Source organism: Clinocottus analis, unplaced genomic scaffold (genome assembly GCF_023055335.1).
Source record: "Clinocottus analis isolate CAN_PGR_092001 unplaced genomic scaffold, fCliAna1.0.p SCAF_11, whole genome shotgun sequence".
Classification (NCBI taxonomy): Eukaryota; Metazoa; Chordata; class Actinopteri; order Perciformes; family Cottidae; genus Clinocottus; species Clinocottus analis.
Genome location: NW_027175832.1, coordinates 9,556,616 through 9,577,583, shown reverse-complemented (window position 1 = coordinate 9,577,583; position 20,968 = coordinate 9,556,616). Strand labels below are relative to the sequence as shown.

General features: G+C 43.2%; 1 protein-coding gene across 10 annotated transcripts in view; it reads left to right on the top strand.

Moving 5' to 3' along the window:
• The window catches only part of astn1 (astrotactin 1), a 356,366-nt gene that overhangs the window by 324,570 nt on the left and 10,828 nt on the right, over positions 1-20,968 (top strand). For all 10 annotated transcript variants that reach the window (XM_068600596.1, XM_068600673.1, XM_068600641.1 and 7 more), the window contains 3 exons: positions 14,821-14,956; positions 17,960-18,060; positions 19,474-19,657. In XM_068600596.1, the coding sequence (XP_068456697.1) occupies positions 14,821-14,956; positions 17,960-18,060; positions 19,474-19,657 (421 nt within the window). The remainder of the gene's footprint in view (positions 1-14,820; positions 14,957-17,959; positions 18,061-19,473; positions 19,658-20,968) is intronic.

Below are 20,968 nucleotides of genomic sequence, written 5' to 3'. Positions count from 1 at the left end.
TAATATGGTATGATGATAATAAAGCCTAAGGGTTTAAATTGCTGTAGAACTTAAAGTGATGATATGAACCTTCCTAAACTTTAAGATGAGTGTTGTGGTCCAAATGGATTGCGTCAATGGGATGGATGAGGAGATAGTCGTACTACATCCGGTGACCCCCTCTTTACATTTGTCCTCTCACCTGTGTGTGTCTTTCCCTGCTCTGCCGCCCACACGGCAGCAGGGAAAGTCAAACTGATGCATGGGGTTACTGGATAAAAGCAGAATGTCCTGATTGATTGTTGGCGCTGTGGTCTGCATGTAAACCCACTATAAATCACTGGTTTTCACACTTGTGCCACTGCTCGCGGAAACTGTTTGATGCTACTTCAATATCCGAAAGATGATTTCTCAACCGGAATTTCATCTCACGAATGGCTTGCATGATAAATCCCAGAAGGACAGTTCAAAACAGAGCATCTCTTTTACAGGAAAGGCTCTGAACAGGCACGACTGATCATCTGTGAAAGAAACAAAACAAAAGAGCAAATATCTGCCCTTAACTTTCTCCTGAGGTTCATCAGAAACAGATGTCGGAATATCCTCCCCGTTCCTCACCAAAACATCCTTAAAGCTGTGTGGTTTGTACGCAGACCATATGCTTGTTGACGGCTGCACGGTTGCATTTGTGTATTTTTTTAATCTTGTTTGTGGTTATGTAATATTAGATAAGTCGGCATAAGTACAGCTGCTGATTATAGCATCCAGGACTCGGCGAGATCTGGAGCTGACAACAGCTTGTTTATGCAGTAATCTCTCCCTTAACAAGCTTCAGGCACACAAGGTGAGATCATAGCGTAAGCGCACGCACACACACACGCACACACACACACACACACACACACACACACAGGCATATGCACGGTCCCCAGCAGATGTGGGGAAACTTCACAAGTAGGAAGTCTGCTTTAAGTCAGGGCACTGCTCGGCTGGACCGGTCTCGCTGCGAAAACAAACACCCTCAGAGCTGTGAGCTCTCAATGATGTAACAGCTTTGATCACCCAGCGAGGGCAAGGTTTGCTCAAGGGTCAGTGGTACAGGGATCCCAACCAATATACACATTGCTCACCTGTCTGTATCACACGCACAGACAATGGAGCATGTGTGGATTTTGAGCTTCCTCTCAGCACCAGTCACTTCCTCTGGTTGACTTGTGCCGCCGGCCTTGAGGCATCAAAATTCGGTCCCTTCATTTCAAAATGTTTGCACAATATATGACAGTTTAACCCCAACCACATTGCCTTGCTTGGTCCAGGTTGCGGAGGAAACAACAGCAGTCCAGAGTCCCATTGTAGCTCCTCCCGAGGAATCCAGAGGTATCCTCAGGCTGGACACGAGCATCGTCTGTGTTTGCCCCCAGTTCATGCCCTCATAGACCTTCATAGGAGTAAGAAAACCTGGATTGCCTTTGCTGGCTTTCTTTTCAACGCATTTGGAGTGGATCTGGTCTGTTATATATTCTATGATTGTATATAAAGTAAATATTCTGCCAGCATCTTTTTGTTCATTATCAGGACCCTAATATACCTTTCACCTGGGGCAGCAACTCCCTTTCAACCCACAACTCTCCAGAGGAGGGGTCACCAACCTTTTTGACAGAGAGCTACTTCAAGGCTACAAAATAATACAAACTACTTGTTTGATACAAACTTCCGGAACAACAAAGTTGCACAGATCACCTTTTAATAATAATATATGTGAAGTGACTGTCTGATCACATATCAATGTTAATTATTCCTCACAATCATTTTTAACAATTTCCACAACAATGATTCTAGGTAAAAAAAAACAAAAAAAAACTGTCTCACTTCCGGGTCATATCCGGGCAAAATAATTAATATTTAGTTACTACTAAATAGCTTATCGTGGAAAACAATAAGCTATTTTTTGCAAAACAAACAGAATGAGTGCAGATTTGTGAGCATCATGTTGCATCAGTATTAGTGGCTCAGTGAGCTGCTTTCCTCTACACATCTTTTTAAAAAGGGGTTGTAGATTTGATAAGGACACAGTTCAGCTCTATGTTGAACTGAGGTCTTTTTTTCTGAACAGCAGAAAAGATGTCACGGAGATTTCATAAAGATCGGCCAAGAATCGGTGAGTGGCGCATGCACAGCGTAACCTATTAACGACGTACGGTAAACATTTGAAATCAGCATTTCCTCTTTACCTGTGATGAATACCACCTCAGTTTGATAAATACTGACTTAAAGAAAATATGGTGTTCATTTATTTTAATGACAACCACAACGTGTGCAGGCTTTGTCACGGCAGTGCATTTTTCTGGCTTTTGGAAGAATATTTTCAGAGACTCTCGATATGCGAAGTCAGAAATGCCTGTTTATGGAGCTCCAGACTGCAGCCTGTTGATGTTTGTTTTTATCCACATATATATGAACTGTTAGGCTTTAAAAGTGATAGCTGATAGCTTAAAATAGTGATAGCTGAAAGCAGCAAATCCCTGTCCATTGTGTGCGCACCCGTGTCTGTGTGTGTGTGCTCACCTGTGTGCGCGCCCGTGTCTGTGTGTGTGCTCACCTGTGTGCGCGCCCGTGTCTGTGTGTGTGTGCTTACCTGTGTGCGCGCCCGTGTCTGTGTGTATCGCATCGGGGCGGAACGATACAGAAAGGAGTTTTAGCACAACCACGTGGTTGGTTGATAAAAAAGAAAATTTGTAGAGTCACTCGAATCACGTGGCCCCTGAGGGCGACCAGGTGCCCGAGGGCACCATGAGCCTCTGCTCCAGAGTAACATGGCCTCTTCGAGGGGCCGACCCTCCAATGCAAGAAACGGTCCTAGAAAGGTCGGACTTCTTTTCTGAACAGCGGCCCAGTTCAGCTATTTTTAGATGCCAGGTTTCTCCATCTTTGCCAACCCTATGAAGGGTCCAAGGCTCAACAGAGCCCTCTTTAGGACATCCAAGGACTGGATGTACTGCCAGCAAGGGACTGATGAGTATCCTAAGACCACCCTGTGCATCCCTAGAACAATCCAAGTTCAAGTAGCTTGGTTCCAGTCAGATCAGCGCAATACCGAGCCCAAAAGAGAAATGACCATGTTCCATGTTTCCACAGCCAGTTCACCTGAGCCAGGGCTCCATCCTCCAAGGCATAGACTGTCGCCCCTGCCAGCCTTCAACCACCTTCCCCTGGCCTGTTTCAGGATCCATCATCAGTCTCTAATTAACCATGAGAGACTTTACCAGAGGCTCCTTGTCAATACAGTGCAGCAGTGGGGCTTTAATTACCTTCATTAACATCAACCCATGGGACATTGTATGATTGACATTTTACACATTCAAATAGTTTCACATACTGTATTTTTTATGTGAGATATTTTAGGCCATTAAAAGCTCCGTTGCTTTACGCTGAGCTCGAGGACCAACAGCAATGCCCGATGCAGTATGAGGTCATGCTACTATATCATACCGGCAATTTAGGTTTGAAGAATTTGATCAATGACCTCAAACCGCATCCTTTTGAATTGCTTGTGTTTCCGTAAAAACAATAATTCAAATACCTGCTGTCGTAAATGTAATGTCTCCCCAAAGTGAAAGAAGTGAAACCTTATCTATGAGGAATACTTTCCCACCAGTGTCACACTTTGGCAGACACATGGGACAACTCTCTTAGGTCAGCACTGTAAGACTAAATGAGATTTTAAAAAGGAATATTCATTGAAAACTGTCACCGAGCTCACGGTGTTGGTGGTCACTTGTAGTCTAATTCCTTTTATCTGTGCCATATTATTTTATCTCACACAGCTGTGTTATTACTGATAGCGGCTTTGAACTGCCAGTTACAAAACAGTACTTTGGCTGAATCCTTTATTGAAAAGCTGATGGGCCTCTTTGGGCATGATCATGAAGAAGATAAATGCAGTATATGTCAGAGGCTAAACTGCTCTGGTAAATCAGTCTCTCTGGCACATGGTCATGGAATTATTGAAATAAAAAAAATAAAAACCTGCTCATTTCACTCTCCATGTGAATGTGTTACTTTTCCACACAGCGCTTGCCCTCTGCAAACACCTCTTTCACTGCATGCAGATGAACAGCAGAGCGCACTGTGCTTGTACATTCTGAAGAGGAAAGCCTTTGCATTGCATTGCTCTAGTTGCCACAATACGAGCGCATTAAAGCAACCAAAGAAATCCTTTTGATTTAAACAGCAACCTCGATAGTGGTGTTGGTATCAAATTTACTTTGTGAGTCTGTGTGTGAGCCATCATGGCAACTTGGTGCAGCAGACTTTCAATTTGATTGGAGCAGCCCCAGCCAGATGGATCATGTCTGATGACACAAGATGGTCTTTAGACATGGGTTGAACGTATAAATGCTGGATTTTATGTGGAACTGAGTCAATAAATGCTTTAATATAAACAGTAAATCAATCATGTCTGTTGAGCCAATATTAGATATTCCAGACAGTATCTGGGCACAACAGGAATTTAATAGCTTGTGGTTTTAACAGCAGCAGTGGCACAGGGCTCTATGGTCACTGTGTCTATGCTGTTTCATATGAAAAGCAGCGCTGCCAGAATTAGTTTAGAAGTATGGGGGGCATCCAGTTTTTAATGACATATAATACCTCAGACTCTTTAATGGGGTTCCAATTATGCTCCCAGCATTTCATGTTGAAATATTGTAAAGTTAAGTGCATCAATCTTGTGAAAATTGAGAGCTAAATTAAGAGGCTAGATCTATGAAAAACGTTGTCCTCTTGTGAAGAACTGTATGCGGTGAGCAAGGTATGTAAGAGCCAAGTGAAATAAGGAAAAGATTCATAATCTTAGATAAGGACCTGAACTCTTGGTTGAGACTCCAGATCCTCCTCGGCTGGTGTCTAACTGCCAGTAAAGATGAAAAGGAATGGGTTGGTGAAAAGGAAGAAAATAAGTCACTACAGCCTCGCTATAGAAGCAAACTGACCATTATATTAACTCTATCCACAATCCCAAAAACCAGCTGTCGTTTTATCAGCACTGCTCCTTTGGTGCTGAAAGGACAGCGGCCGACTAAAACGTCTTCACCATGATCTATACTGACTGATATGAGAAATCCCCCCAAAACTACTAGCCAGATCAGAAGACAAAAACTAGTCTTAACGGGCATTGTTTTTTCAGAGCAAAACACTCCCTGTGACACTGTTTCCTTGATGGGATCGTTAGTAGATTCAGCTCATAGAAGCTGGAGGTCCGTATGGGGATTGTGGGTCACTCAAGTCGGTGTGAACTGGCACATTTGTCCAATTGAAAGTTGGTTGCGTGAGACGAGCGGCTGACGGACGGCCTGAACCCCGAGAAGCATTTAAAAACATTTGTGTGAGCGCGGAGTGCCTCACAGGAGAGGGGAGCTCAATTGAGACGCAGAGCGAGAGGGAAAACGGATAAAGAAAGTGGGAGAGGGGAAAGAAAGCGAGAGAGATGAAAGAGGCGTTGAGAGGCCAACAGCTTGACCTTCCCCATATAAACCACGTACACTGTTTTATGGACATGCAGGTTTAGTTTTATTGTTTCGTAACTGTTGAGTTGTCTGCAAGGTATGACGGGCATGCAGCCCTCTACCCTTCTCAGGAGCCTCCGTGTTATTGACTGTTGTATCTGCCTTTGTCCAAGGTGTTTCATTCTGTTATTGACGCATTTGGCTATATTTACAGTTGGCGTGCGAAGCACTTTCGCGGCAACTGCTATCAATTTGGTCGCACGCACGTCAATCAAATTATAGAACAATTCATTGCCTCTCTGAAGATGTAATGCTCTATGAATTACGATTGCTGTGACGCAAATGGCATCTTGGCAGTGCACGTATCAATCACCAATTGGAAGAGAGCACTTAGAGATCGGAGGGCTGTTTTCCACTCTTTCACGCAAGGCCACTTTATCTTTTTTTCAGAGAGACCTTGGGATCATCCCGCCGTCGTTATTCTCGTCTTCCTTATCATTCTTGTTACGCTTCTACACAATTACCCCTCCCTGTCCAATGGGACAGTGGGTCTTCAAAAGTGCAAAAACAATGTTCTCTGTGTGGCCAATCACCGTGATCTGGTAGTGGTTGTGACCGGCGCTGATGAGCCAAGAAACTACAGTGAAGGGTTTGTCCGTGATCATGTTGTTGTTGTGTCGCTGCTCTCTTTGCCTGTTATTTAATGGAAAGGTAGACAACCAAATCCAGATGCTATTTGTTCAGGCTTTTACTGCCAAATGTGTGTGCGTGTGTGTGTGTGTGTGTGTGTGTGTGTGTGTGTGTGTGTGTGTGTGTGTGTGTTGGTGTGTGTGTGTGGCTGCCAATTACAGCTAGTTACAGGGAAGCTGTCTGCTTTAACAGTAGTGGATGGATTGCCAGGCAGCCCGTAGTGAAACCTGTTATAGGATGGAGAGGGGAGAACATTTAGGCTGAAGTGTTTACCTTTACAGGCAGCGTGTGTGTGTGTGTGTGTGTGTGTGTGTGTGTGTGTGTGTGTGTGTGCGCGCTGTCTTGTTTTTTCGCCCCCTCCTCTCAGTTCATCGGGTTCACGGTGTGCGCCTCTCTCAAGCTGACTGCTGCTGAAGTGGATGATGACTACTTTCACTGTAAAACACAGCGCTATCGTAGAAGGCAGAAAGAGAAAAAGAAGAGAAAAACATTTCAATAATGAGGTTGCAGTTTGCATTAACACTTGAGGTTAGCTTAGCGTTATTGAGATGTATTATTCGTGAAAAACCTCTCAGTTGCCATTTTGATGTCATAGGATTTGTTGCTGGATGATATTGCGTAGCATTGGCAGAGCTGGAATCCAGATGTGGTTAGGCTAGCTTAGCATATCTTAAAGAGTGGAGGCAGTTGAATCGCGAATCAGGCATAAAAAAAATACCCACAAACTTTTTTTTATTTTGGTGAGCAACACCAGGCACAATGATTGGCGAACTCAGGCTGTCTGAGGGAAATGGGCACGGGGGCGGGACAGGGAGTAAAAAAAGGTTCCCTGTTGCATGCGGTGGGGCACCAGAACTTAGTCTCATCCCATTGTCTCCACTGAAAGGGCGCCTTAGAAGGTACTTTTTCTTCACTCAAAAGAAAACACTTTTTTAGGGGATCAACATGTTTCCATTGTATGTGTGTGCGTGTGTGTTTTAATTGAAGCATTGGATAGCAGGTCATGAAAGAACATTCAAACACATGAAAGTGAGTTAATTGACACTATTGTTTAAGTGTTATTTATTTTATTTTTATGTAGGACTACATGTCTAATAGACATTAAGATTCCACAGTTAAAACATAATGATCTTTAAAGCACCTGTCCTTTCCATTAAGAGGAGAAAAACAGCAGTGGATTGGCTAGAGGGGTCTACACAAACACACACACGCACGCACGCACACACACACACACACACACACACACACACACACTCTCAGGGTCCAGGCCTGCACAACTGAACTGACGACAGCAGGCAGGACTTCAAAAGGTGAGACATCCCATAACTCACATCCGTCTCCTGGCAATCCTTGATATTTTCCAACAAATCATACTCTAAGAATGTTGAGGGTAAACAACTCCAGCTGAATGACAAGTTCCTCAGAATCGTGTCTCTCCGCCTTGAAAAACTGAGTCTCCACGGTGTATGTCAACTGTTGTGTCCGTCAACTTTTCCCCTGCAGATGGGTCTGGGTTTGACTTAACCAGACGCATTTCTAATAATGGTCAAAGAGAAGGTTGATTTGACGTTACCATTGGTCGTGTTTGGTCATTTGTGCTCATTGTGTATCACACAGTGAGCGTGTTTCTATCTGCCGGTTTGTATGCACATTTTCAGTTTGTGTATCGAAAGCCTGAGCGTAAACTGCTCAATGTATAAAAACATCAACATTTGTATGATCATTTTTACGCTTGGCTGAGGTGGAAAAGTTGGTGTAAAAATTTAGCAAAATTTGACAAAGTGTGATAGTAACAGAATTACAAAATAAAGTTAGTGACACATTTATCCCATTTGGGATTTTGGACACCGCCACATGTTTAAGTTTCACATTCAAAATTATGTTTCCCCCTAAAGTTTCTTTTGAAACCGCAATCTTGCACAGAAGCAAACAAAATGCTTCTCAGCGCCAGCTGACGACTGTGGAGTTTGTTCGCTGAGATGATAAATGTCTGGAGAGGATGTAATCAGCTGTAGCTTGTTAGCGAAGGCTAACGCTAAAACTCATGAACCGGTAGAAAAATCCATGTCAAGCTGACTTGTTAATGTTTCCGGTTTGATGCATTTTAAAACCAAGAACCTGTAAAGAGTTCCTGAAGAATGCCTTTGATGGCTGCATGATGTATCAGTAGAGGATTGAGGCTAAAGCTACATGTAGCAGGAAGAGATTCGGCACGCTTGCTGGCTGATGATTCATCGTAGACCAGGAAGCTTGGGAGGAGCTTTTTAGTTTGTGTATTGCAGGGTCCATTACTATTGCTGTTATTAATTACTATTATTTAATATCATATAATTGGCATATATTATACACCACCAATTGGAGCCAAACTAATCCATGGCAGTCAACCGCTGCTCCAAATGAAAGTCCTAAAGTCTGACTGTGGCATGCGTGAGAGCGCAATTTCATGGATGTTTGTCTTATTTCCAACGGGTTTGTGGGTTTGAAAACATACAACAACAAAAAACAGCAGATCCGTGCCTAAATATTAATTGCTTGACATTTTATTTTATAGATTGGACTTTTAATTCCACTGTAATGCTCAAAGTAGCTGTCTGAAACCTTTTGATACCCCCTCCAGGAACTATCGAGCTACAACTTCCCGTTTTCAGCAGATTTACTGATCTCACTTAAGAGACAGATTTACAACATTTCCAAACCGAACCTTAAACAAGTCTATGAATGTCATCCGGCCGAGCGGGGCCGGCCAGCCAGCCTGTGTGGAGGAGATGAAACGAGCATCACGTTCCTCAGATGGTGGGAAGCGTACCCTGTTACCTGTTAACTGAGAGAAAATAAATGTCCAATATGTCTTAAAGAATCCACGCTTCTCCAAACCATCTCCATCATGTCTTGCCTTCAGACATTTCTTGATTCAACGTTTCATTCAGCTGCTGTCTCTGTAATCAGTTCACAATATAAAAGACATATATCTACTTGATGTCATATTTGATCTCCCTGAACATTAAGACTACGAAGGGTTTGATGGATACAAATTGTGTTGGAGCCCATGCTTTTGGTGACAAATAGCTTTTTCTTTTTCGCTCCGTAGGTCGCGATAATCCAGAGATCCCCATGCTCCGGGGAAGTTGTAGCATTCTTGGGGAGGCGTGCATCTATTCAGAGGACGTGCAAACATTATAATCCTATATTTTGCAGCCCAGCCAGCAATCACTGTGACAAAATGGCACAGGAATTAGGGCAATGAATTAAATAATATGTCAGAATTGTTCACATGCTATTTTCTTAGGATTTATCACGTTCTCAGTATCTCTTACAAGCTCGCCAGGTCAGCAGCCCTCAATAGCGCAGTTCTGCTCTGATTCGCTTCCAGAAGAAATTTCTTTTTTTCTTTTCCTTTTGAAAGCTGTCTGTCGGCAATCAACGCATGAGAGAAACATTTTGATTCAGTAATTGTTTATTTATTTTTTCTCAAAAGATGTTGAGTTGGGTCCATAAATGCCATGGCAGCACACAGTGTCTCTTGACTGAGATATTGGTTATAGTGGAGTTAGGTGCACTTTCTGTTCTCCTGGCCAGCGAGGCCACCCACGTAAAGCATTCCTCTCGTCATGACAGTGCCCAGCGGGGTTCCTCAAACTGTTTTCTCTGGGCTTGGTACCGCAGTTTCTGCTGCTTCAGGTGGTTTTCAGGGGAGACTGGCAGGAAAGATGGGATTCAACAGGGAAAGATTGGACAGATAAAGGGTGGATGGCAGCGCTTGAACCCACAGAGTAATATTGTTCTGCGCCTCAGTCTAAAGAGATCCCAAGGCTCAAAGGTATTTTCCTATTTTCAGATCTGCACCAACACTGCGTTTTAATGAGCGTATGACTTTGCGTTTGAGCAAGGGCTTGTTAAAGGGTTCAAGAACAGTCGGGTCTGAGCCAGTCTCCCTCCTTTACAACATGTGAGAAAGTCGGTTCAGGAGTGAGAGCAGACGGGGATGTGAGTATGTGAAAATGGATCACCCATGTGTACTTGGCGAACAACTTTTTAATCACAGTCCATCTGACACTGCCAAACGCAAAATTCGTTCCTTGACATCCGCGATTGAGGTGAAGCCAAACGTGGAATATGGTTCAAGAGAGTAATATAACGGATTTTTTTTCTGGAAAGGAGGTGGAGGGAGGCGTGGGGGGGATTCCTGTGTATCGCAACTTGGGGTCTTGTGTTTGTGGCTATGGTCATGCTTTTGGTTGACTTGGTACAAAGCAAATCTCTGAGATCTGGGAGCGCAATGCCGGTTTGTAAACGTGTTAAATGTTAAAAATAAATTGGGTCGAGTTTTTTATTTGACCAGATTTGGCGATTCAACCCGAGCAATGTTGCCTCCTTCGGCAACTAACTTGGTAATAATATCATTAATGGCTAAACCTACGAAAATAGGACTTAAATTCAGTTAAAAAAGCAAAAAACGTAGCGCCTAAGTAGCAGCTAGTTTGCCATCAAGCTAATGAGATCTGGCCATGCTGGCTCCAATCAACTTCAAAATCTCAAGATGGCGGTCCCCGTACCCGGGATATTTTGGCTTCACTTTTACACAGTGGAGACGCATCCAATTCATATCTACAGTGTCTGGTAGTGACAGACAACCAGCTTCGTCATCAAAGTGGGGAGAATTGTTGAGTTCAATATCTATAGAAGCAATACAGTCCAGCCGGCTCTCTCATTAGAACCTCGTACCAAAAGCACTACGAGTTCTGCTCTAGTCATCATGAGGTGACTTCAAAGAAATAGGCACAGGAAATTGTTTAACCCCTTTGTGTCCTTTGTTTATCCTGCTTTATCTTTGTTTATCTTGTATCTACTGCAGCTGAAAGGGAAAGTAATAAGAAAAAAAGCTCAATGCTGTGTCCTCCTGTTTTTTCCAGCCACAAAAGAAACTGAATGTGTTCCATGGATAGTTAAAACAGAGAGGACGCCAATTCGAAGTTACACCTCGACCGTTCTTATGAAAGTGAGTTTTAGTTAGCCCATGAACGGCTTATGTTGCTGAGGGCTGAGGCGGCCCTGAACTGCACACGGAGATTGATGGGAGAACGTATTTTCAGAGCTGTGTTTTTCGATGGAGATTTTCAGACACTGTCACACTGTCGCCCCCTATACACACACACACACACACACACACACACACACACACACACACACCGGACAGACATTCCGACCCGGCTTCACAATTAATATGCTAAGTGGCACAATGCCTCACAATGTCACTTTTCATTTACCCCCTTTGAGCACTGTTGATGTCTTTCACTCGTGTGTCAGTCTCTCCGCCGGGTAAACGTCTCTCTCTCTCTGAGCTGCTGGCACTCGGCCGGCTGTTTCCCGGCTGGTGACACGGAGACTGGGGTGATGGCGAGGTAGACGCAGGTGACCACCTCTGAGCATCTATCACTCACACGTAGTTTTTATTTGTATTTTTTTAAAAGGCGCAGACTCACACGCAGTGAACGGGAAGCTCTTGTCAAGGGAAGGCCCAGGTGACCGTCTCGGGGCGCCCGTCACTTCACACACATGTTGTGTAAATACGCATGGACAGGGGCTGCCTGTGTAGCGGAGGGGTCGCAGATGACCACCTCAGAGCACCCATCACTTCACGCGCACACACACACACACACACAGAGTTGGATTTTCCGAGCGGATTTTCCCCCCTCTCGCAGTGAAACACACATTGGTGGCCAAATGCCACTTTTTTGACGTACGCAGTGCCAGCTGGGAAAACACAGCGAGCTGCATGTGTCACCACGAGCGTAGGGCCGAAGCCCTAAAGAGGAGGTGACGAAGGAGGAGGAGAAGGAGGTCGAAGGGTTTTCTCTCTCTCTCATGTGAGAGTCTCAGGTGTATACAGGTGTTATCCCTCATTCAGCGGGGTAGTGGTGGGTTGGCAGGTGGACACACTGGGCCCTCTGTCCCTTCTACTTAAAAAGCAAAATGTCCTGTTTTCAACATTTGACAGCGCAGAAGTCTAATCAGGCAACAGCAACATTGTGACACACTTATATTAGGATTATTGGATTATGATTTCTAAGGCACATGAGCAGCAGTTGGATGTCGTAGCTCTAATAATGCATCATTTATTAAGACGATGTTTTAAATGTTGAAATAGTTATCTGCAAAGTAAAAAAGTAGTGGATTTTTAAATACAGCATTCCCCCGTATAAAGAATCATAACAGCCGACCGTGGATGTGCTGCTTTATTCTGCACCCTCATCATTAAGAGAGCTTGAACTTGTCAAGGCAACAGCGGTCTGGATGGCGTCGATCAACACTTGTAAAAACCCTGCGCAGCCTTGGCCGCGGACAGAATGCGTAAACAAACGTCACGCTGGAGGCATCCTCTCGTCTGGGGATGCCTCGCGGTCGTCGTTGGTCTGTTGTTGCTGACGAAGTTTAATAAAGTGCCTGGTATGTTCGCTTTCACATTTGTAGTCGGCCATGTGCACGATTAGCTGGATACCGGCTACGGGGAGGAATCCCACTGTTCCTCCCAGTTGGTTCTTAAGACGGCGCCAAAAGAAAAAGTTAGATGATGGAATATTGTAACGCAAACCACAGGTATGTTGAAGGCCAGCGTTTTTTTGTCTCATGAGGTCAAGTGTTCGGTTTTACTTTATGTCTCAATCTATAAGTATGACTTATTGTAAGTCGCTTTGGATAAAAGCGTCAGCTAAATGACATGTAATGTAATTTAATGTAATGACGTGAGCGAAGGAGGAAGTCGGGTGATGTGGCATGAATGAAGACCGACAAAGTCCATGTAATAAAGAGGTCCGGGGCGGGTGGGCGGGTCCAACACAGGACTTTCACCAAGGTCACCGATGTTCGTGTAAATGTTGATTTTACATTTGTTATATACTCATACAGGAAAGTCTGCTGGGGGAGGTTGTGGTTTATTATACAAGTTACATTGTTACGCATATTAAGTTAAGATGTGATGTTATTATTTTAAGACAAACCCAGGATCTTTTTGCTGCCATGCCAATTGCTTAACCACATGGCATTGTGCGTTCCTGCAAGTGTGATATGAGACTGTAACGTATTTTTGGCTCCTAAATGTTGTCATTCTACAATGCCAACATTTTTTGGGCCCACAGGTTGCGCCCCTCCCTGGAAGTGCATCTTTTGCCGGGATGGGGGCACTGCCTTTGAGGCAAAAGTCTAAGAACAAAGATCACGCTAGCACAGTCAAACCATAGATGAAATGAGATTGTAACTTGAACGGGGACTTTTATTTGGGTAAGGTGTAATGATCTACCTGTTTATGCACTAAATAGTTTATTGAATTCTACAGTTTTTTTAATGTGATTTTGTCTGTTTAATAATTCTGAATGTTTGGAAAAAAATCCTAATGATTCTTTGCCCCAAATCCCTTATTTAATCATGTTGTGCACGTAAACTGAAAATGGTGTTGTTTTTTTAAGGTTTTGACACCTACTTAGTGTGTGTGATGGTGTGTGTTGTTTTTATAACCTTGTAAATGACGTCAAGTTTTTACTTAGACATCAAGACATTTTTGCAAGACATAGGTTATGCAGAAGGTGGGGGAGGACGTAGAGGTGAGAGAAAAGTTTTTGAAGGTGAAGCCCAGTGGGTTGTATCTGCTGGGGGAAAGCGGGTGGACAGTGAGTGAGCGGCACTCTGCTCCTTCAGCATCGACTGCCATGACACTGAAAGACCTTTGTGTACTATTCTGACACCAAACACAATGTTCTTTTTTTGCCCCCGATGTAAATGAAAGTTGATGACTGAGTGTTATTTTATTTATCCGGGCAAATGTGATCCATGTTGTGATTACTGCTGTTACCTGACGGTCTGGGTACCTGAGCAATACATGTAATTGTCACAAAGAGATCTTCACCAACCTTTGGAATACCCTCTGCCTTTTTAAGCCGTTTTAGATCACCTCACCGGTCATATTGTCTACCTATTTAACAATGTATGACTTCACCGGGCAATACATCACAATATGAAGATCAAGACACTCTGACTTCCATTTTACTAGGACTTTAAGAAGTAAATTAAAATCAGCGCTAGAGCTAGCTAGCTAGAAATCTGTAAAACAGACCCATACTTTTTCATTTTCATGGAAGGCCCTACAAGTACATACTGTACTCAAAGGTTTTTGTTTTTTTTGTGGTAGAGAAAAGTATCTGTTTTACATTATGGTAAGATGTCTGTTCACAGCACAGTGCTGTGTTGTAAAGGCTTTATTCAGCCCGGGGGAGGTTCACCTCAAAGTACCTAAAGAAAAAAGAAAAAAATCAGTAAATCCATGTTCATGTTTTCTGGTTTGGTAAGATCAGGTAAAACTGACAAATGTTTGATAAGTTGTCAAGTTTAAATCACAACTCAATGGCACTTTAACCTAAATTTGTATCACACCAATTGAAGTAAAGTTCATCTTAATGGGAAATTACAACGCGAAGGTCAAGAAAATAGCAGCCAAGAAAATGTTTTTGAGGAGAATTTTTTTTTTTACGACCCTACACTACGAATCATTACATCTGAAGCGGTCTCATCCCAAACTGCACATGAATCACTTTGGGATGAAATTCTCGTGTGAGTCATAACTTCTTAACACGGATGTGACTTCCTTTCTCTGCCGCAGAAACCCTTTTGAGCTTCGTGGACGACATCCTGTCTGGGGCCAGGTCTCCATGCGTGATGTTAGGGGACATCCCCAACCTCCTGTCCTCTTCCATCAGCATGATCATCCGCTGCCTGGACCCTGACACCACATATATGTAAGTTACTTTTTTTTCTTCTCATGAACAAACAAGCAAGATGAACCAACCCGGTAACCATATTTCACTCCCACTTAGTTCTCAAAGAACTTTCTGCACGTCAGATGTGTTTAGGTTGAAAACATTTTCTCTTTAAGGGGGCTGCTTCTAAAAAGTATTGTCCCACAATGCATTGCGCGAAATGGAGGAGCTTCTGTACTCACAGCTGGAAAAGATAAGATTAATTGTGGTCAGACAGCCCCAAAAAAGACCATTGAGAACCAACAAGAAATCCTATTTGGAAAACATTTTCTTTTCTCTCTCACTGTCATTCAAAGTGGCAGTTTGATTGACGTCATTTCCCGTCAGAATATAACGGTAAAATATGCTGAGTATTGGAAGTGTAGTATGGAATTGGGACACTGTGGTGTATTTGCCAAAAACAGGTTATATTAGCGGAAATTAGCTGCAGCTAGCAAAAAACAGATACCTTCGCACTTGTCACGTGTTTAGCCTATACGTAGCTAAAGTTAGCACAAAATTAAGTATTGACTAACCATCAAAATCTACCAACGTCTTCAAAGAAATGTTGTTCAGACGCAGTGGCGGGCCGTGGATTTCTTCTTTTGGCCTTCAGTCGATCAGCTGTTGCGGCGCACCACGGCCCAGCCTGCCTTGAGCAGCAGTCAAGGCAGGAAGCTGTGCAATGAGAAAATAAGCTAAAAGGGAAAAATATTGTAATACATGGAGTGTATTTGTGAAAAACAATTACATTTTAAAATAGATATAACTTAGTAATTCTGTTTAGGCCATCAGAGAAGACTTAGCAGGCCCCGACGGCTCGCCACTTTTGAGACGTTAGCTTTCACAAACTATGTATTTACCAAAAACAAATTGCCAAAGATGTCATAAGGATTTCCTGTTTCTTTATTTGCTGTTTGCTTTTGTTTTTGCAACTATTGTTGGTTTTAACTCTGCACTAAGCTAGGCTAATGTTACATATCTCACTTAGCTAGCTGTAGATTGATCTTCTGAAGAACCACGACCAGGTTCAAATCATGTACACTTCTCCTAGACTTACATTAGAAAAGAGATGTCTGTAATTCAGTGGATATACTACTTAAGTGTTCGTCCCAGAAAGGTGATTTACCATAAAAATTTAATTTTTATATATGTGTGTGTGGCACATTTTTTTTAAGTAGCCTTTATCTTTATGTCCTAAAAATTGTTAACAGAAACCATTTGCTGTCCGACTATGCTTGCGATGGAGTCATAGTGAGCTTATTGCTGTGTGACCGAGCCCAGACCTAGCAGCTGCGAAGCGGGCCTCAATGAAACACTCGTTCACTTGTGACTACTACAACCTGTCAATTGGGATAGATACAACAAGATGGCGACAGCCTAAATGGCATACTTTAAAAACGGTAGTCCACAAACCAAGAGGTTTGTGGACTACCATGCATCAATCCAAACAAGTAAGTCTCGTTCAGTCCAACAATTTGCAGAACCGAAAACAACCTGACTTATTCTGTGTAATTTGATGTGCGTGTTTGTATGTTTGGTTAAAGCCAAACAAGGCCAGCGTGTCAAATACAGGTCAAAAGTTAAATATATTTTCTACATGTATTTATAGTCCTTTGGGAAATAGTGTGTGTTCTTTCCCCAAGGCAAGTCCTCGCACATATTGTACTAACCACTAACTACATGTGTGTGATGTGGCACGTTTACTGACCGAGGTAATTCAGGGTTATCTCAGAGGTAGGCATTAAGGTAACGGTTTCAGTGCAAGTTAGTTTCTGTTGTAGTATTAGCAAGTACAATTTAAAATCACAAAAGTCTGAAATTTGTTTGTAGTCCCCACAAAAACATGGGACAAAATTATCGGACAAGAAAAAAATATTTAAACAAACAGGCTTTTACTCCATGTTACATTCAAATATGTTCTGTCTGTGGAGGCCCGAGCGAGGAACTTTTACAATGTGATGCCGTAACCACACCAGATGCTCTCGTACACATGCTGACACTTATCTCACAGACGGCCTGCCAGGAGGGAAGCCGCGCGCACTTTGTACAGAGGAAACAAGGCTGATTAAGGTGGAGGGAGACAGGGAAAAAAAAAATGGTGGAGCAAAATTTGGGGTGAGGGAAGGGGGCGAAAAATGAAGGGGAGCGAGTTAGAGAAAAAGATCAAGAGGGGGAAAAAAAACAGTTTGCATGTATGTGGGCTGAGCGAGCAGCGACACATGCCCTTTTAATCCTGGCATCAGCGGGGCTCCCGCTCTCTCCATCCTGTCTGGCAGCTCATTCTTCTCAACGAGCCGAGGCGTCGTCGCTCCCTCCGGGGGTTCTGCACACTCCGTATATTTTCTATATGGAGTGTGCAGAACCCTAACAAGGCTTGGGATCGGTGCTGTGTGTGAGAAGGAGGAGGGGGGCGGGGGGGGAAATGTACTGTGTGGGGAGAAATGCTATTACGTAAGCATAGCACGTGAAGCACTCTGCCTCAGTGCACACCGCTCGGAGAGGTTTAAAGTGTGTTCCTCCGAGAATATCAAGTGTTTCCTTTTGGTGGGGTGTGCAAATCTGTAACGTGTATTTGTGACCCGCAACTTGAGTAAAATGTCCCTGTAAGTCTCCATGATGATGAAAACAGGACGCATCTTTTGCCATATTTGGAGCTGCAGGTGGATGCAGTCTGCGGTTTGCTCACTAGGTGGAGATATTCATTCAGCGAAGGGACAGGTCAGTAGCCCTGTGAAGGAAGCGCTTGTTGCCAGTCTGACACTAGTGGAAGTCATGCAATGATAATGCAAGCTTTCAGTTTTCCAAAGGGGAGCCTTTTAAACAGAATTAACCACTACATGAGATGATGACAAGATGCCGGTACAGCAGATTCATCAAACTCCAATTGCCAGGGGGGTTAAGGAAGGGGGGTACTCTAAACTACCGCAGATTTAGGATTCCTCGCTCGCAATTGGCAGCGGATTTTCGAATCCGTTCTCATGTGTGTTCCCGCGTGTCTAGGTTCCGGCTGTGGGCGGTAGACAACACTGGCCGCCGTTCCAGTCCGAGTGAGGTCACCATCAAAACGCCATGTCCAACTGTGGATGACGTCAAAGCACAAGGTGAGGAAAGTCACGGGAGGTAATTCCTCTTCTCAGGAATGGGTTCTCGTGCTCGAGCACTGCACATGTGCCTGCAGGTGATGTGGGAGGTGCAATGTCTACATTTGTGAATTTGATGGGGTTAAGGACTGCAGTCAGTCAGAGATGATATTGAGGAGATAAGGTTTCTCAATTTTCCACTAACAAAACAGAAGAGTTCCTAACTCATGGGACAGACGTTTGTTCTCTCTGTTTGCAGTTGTGTTTCAAGAGCTCACAAAACAGATGTTAAAGATCAGTTCATAGAGCGAGTCATAAAGTCACAGGGAGAGTTTCCCCCTCTGGATATGACTGTTTATGTACACTATAAACCACAATTCCATGAGGATATTGACTCGAAATTGTTATTCCATATAGTCGAAAAATTAAAGTAGTTTGATAGTCAAAATGTTAATGCATAGATGTGATTGCGGATCCTGCAATCATCAACAAAAGGTGCCCTAACAAGTGATACTACCGGGTTACGCCGGTGATTCTCCTGGAAACACACGAGTGGTGTGAAGTACAATATGTCACCTCTGTGGCTCTGTTTCTGAGCAGATGTCATTGGGTTTGTTAACCAGGACAGGTGGATAAGTTCCTTATCTTATTAAAAAACAAAACATCCTTTCCAATGTGAAGAAAAAACACTTGGGTTTTAGATGTATATGTCAAGGATTATTCATTTTTAAATGTTATAAATGTCTGCATATGCATGTATAAGGACATCTGGCTTATTCATCTAAAATGCAAAGTGGCGCTGCAGCGTAAAGTGTCTCATTTGCACTAATGGAGACAACCTACATTAAGTGGGAAAAGGTCTTTATGTTCTCACCAAATGGTCAACTGATTGATGGAGACAGAGAAATATTCAACAACTGTTTGGATGATCAGTTAAAACTACAATAGGTAATTAACTTTTAAAAAAATGTTGCTGAAACTGTTTATTAAATGTTTTTTATGTGCGGCAGCAATTGATAAATCAAATGCTTCGACAAAAAAAGAGAGACAAAAATCTGGTATCTGTGGCTGTTCCAGGGCTGTAATAAGCTCTACCAACAATATCCATGTTCATAATGCTAATTTTGGGGCAGTGGCTTGAAGGGACGGGTTGTCAGGTATCTTTCAGGTATCGTTGGGTTTTGGACCGTGGGTCATAAACAAGACGATGATTGAAGATGTCACCTTGGGCTTTATTTTCATTTAGATCAGCGTTTTTTCCCCTTTTCTCTGACATGTTATGGACCATATGATTGGCAGATGAATCAATGATGACAACATTTGTTAGTTGCAGCCCTTCAGCAGCACAAACTGACCCGCCGTTAGCGGACAATGTGCTGCTGTGCCAAGTGGTCTCGTGTTGACCCCCCATAAACCCGTTTGCCCCTTTTTCAGAAATATCTGACAAGATCTACAACCTGTTCAACGGCTACACCAGCGGGAAGGAGCAGCAGACGGCCTACAACACTCTGATGGACCTGGGCGCCCCCACGCTGCACCGCGTGCTCTACCACTACAACCAGCGCTACGAGAGCTTTGGGGAATTCACCTGGAGGTGTGAGGACGAGCTGGGACCCAGGTAGGGCTGTCACCATATCACATGTTCACTAAGCCGTGAGCCCGGCCAGAGGAATGCACGATACAATGATAGTCGTGATATGTGTGGTTAAATTTTTAAAAAATGTACATATCATCTTTAACTTTCTTTATTGTGAGTTTTGGCTCTTTTTTGTGTAAATTACACTCAACATGCAAGTATAGGGAGATGAAGAAATACTTTATAACCATAACTGTATGCATGAAAGGATTTAAAAGGTGCCATGTCTATTATTAATATAACATTAATATTTAATGTTTCAAATACCACAGTTATCTTCAATAAATCCATGCCCCTGACGCAGGACCAGTTATCATTTTAACTCCCATTTGTTATAGATGTGTCTCTCTTAGAATAAACAGATTTGAAAGAAAAAGCAAAGAAGATTCAAGATGTTAGGTAATGAAAATGGATTAATTGACACTTTTTATAATCAGCTTTTTGTGTTAGTACGGCAATAGGTAAGCCAGGGAAATCACAGAAACAGTGGAATACATAGAAAACGCTTGGAGTTCGTCTTGTATTGTGTATTGTGCCCTGATACTTAAGCTCAAATTGATCATTGATTTTATGGCCAATTTATCAGAAAGGCCCAACATGGGCTGACTCAGAATAGCTCCGTGACTCTGCCCCCGAGTCAGACTTTTACAGAATACCCACTGGGCCATTTTAACAACGTGTTGACCGTAATCAGTCTCTGAAATTGCAGTGTGTGTGTGTGTGTGCTTGTGTGCCTACTCCCTTTATGAGTTGTCCTCCCACCATGAAAGTGCAATCTGTCGGACTGAACTTTGAACAATAACTGAACAGCCTGCAAGATTGCAGAAAAGTGGCAACTAGACAAAAGAGCCTGGCTCGGTTCGGTGTGAAACACCACTTTACAGCGCAATTTGAGCACACTGCCCTCTCAGAAATGAAATAGTCACCAGCAATTTCAAACACCATATGTGGGAAAACTCTGACACTGGTTTAGCTGTTTGCAGCCCATAAGAATTGAACATACGGCAGATTTTAAGAAACTTCTAACATCTGAACGGCGAGCCACAGACCTAACTTAAAATACCAAATACTTGTAGAGGACTTCCTGCGATGGCTGTGGCTCAGGCGGTATGGCGGTCCTTCCACTAATTGGGGGATCAGCAATTTAATCCCTCGCTTTTTCAGTACACGTGTTGACGTGTCCTTGGGCAAGATACTGAACACCAAATTTCTCCAAATGATCCTATAAGAAGACCAAAACCACGAATGAATGACTTTGTGTATCAAAGCCTGATGTGTCTCATTCAGCTGCGC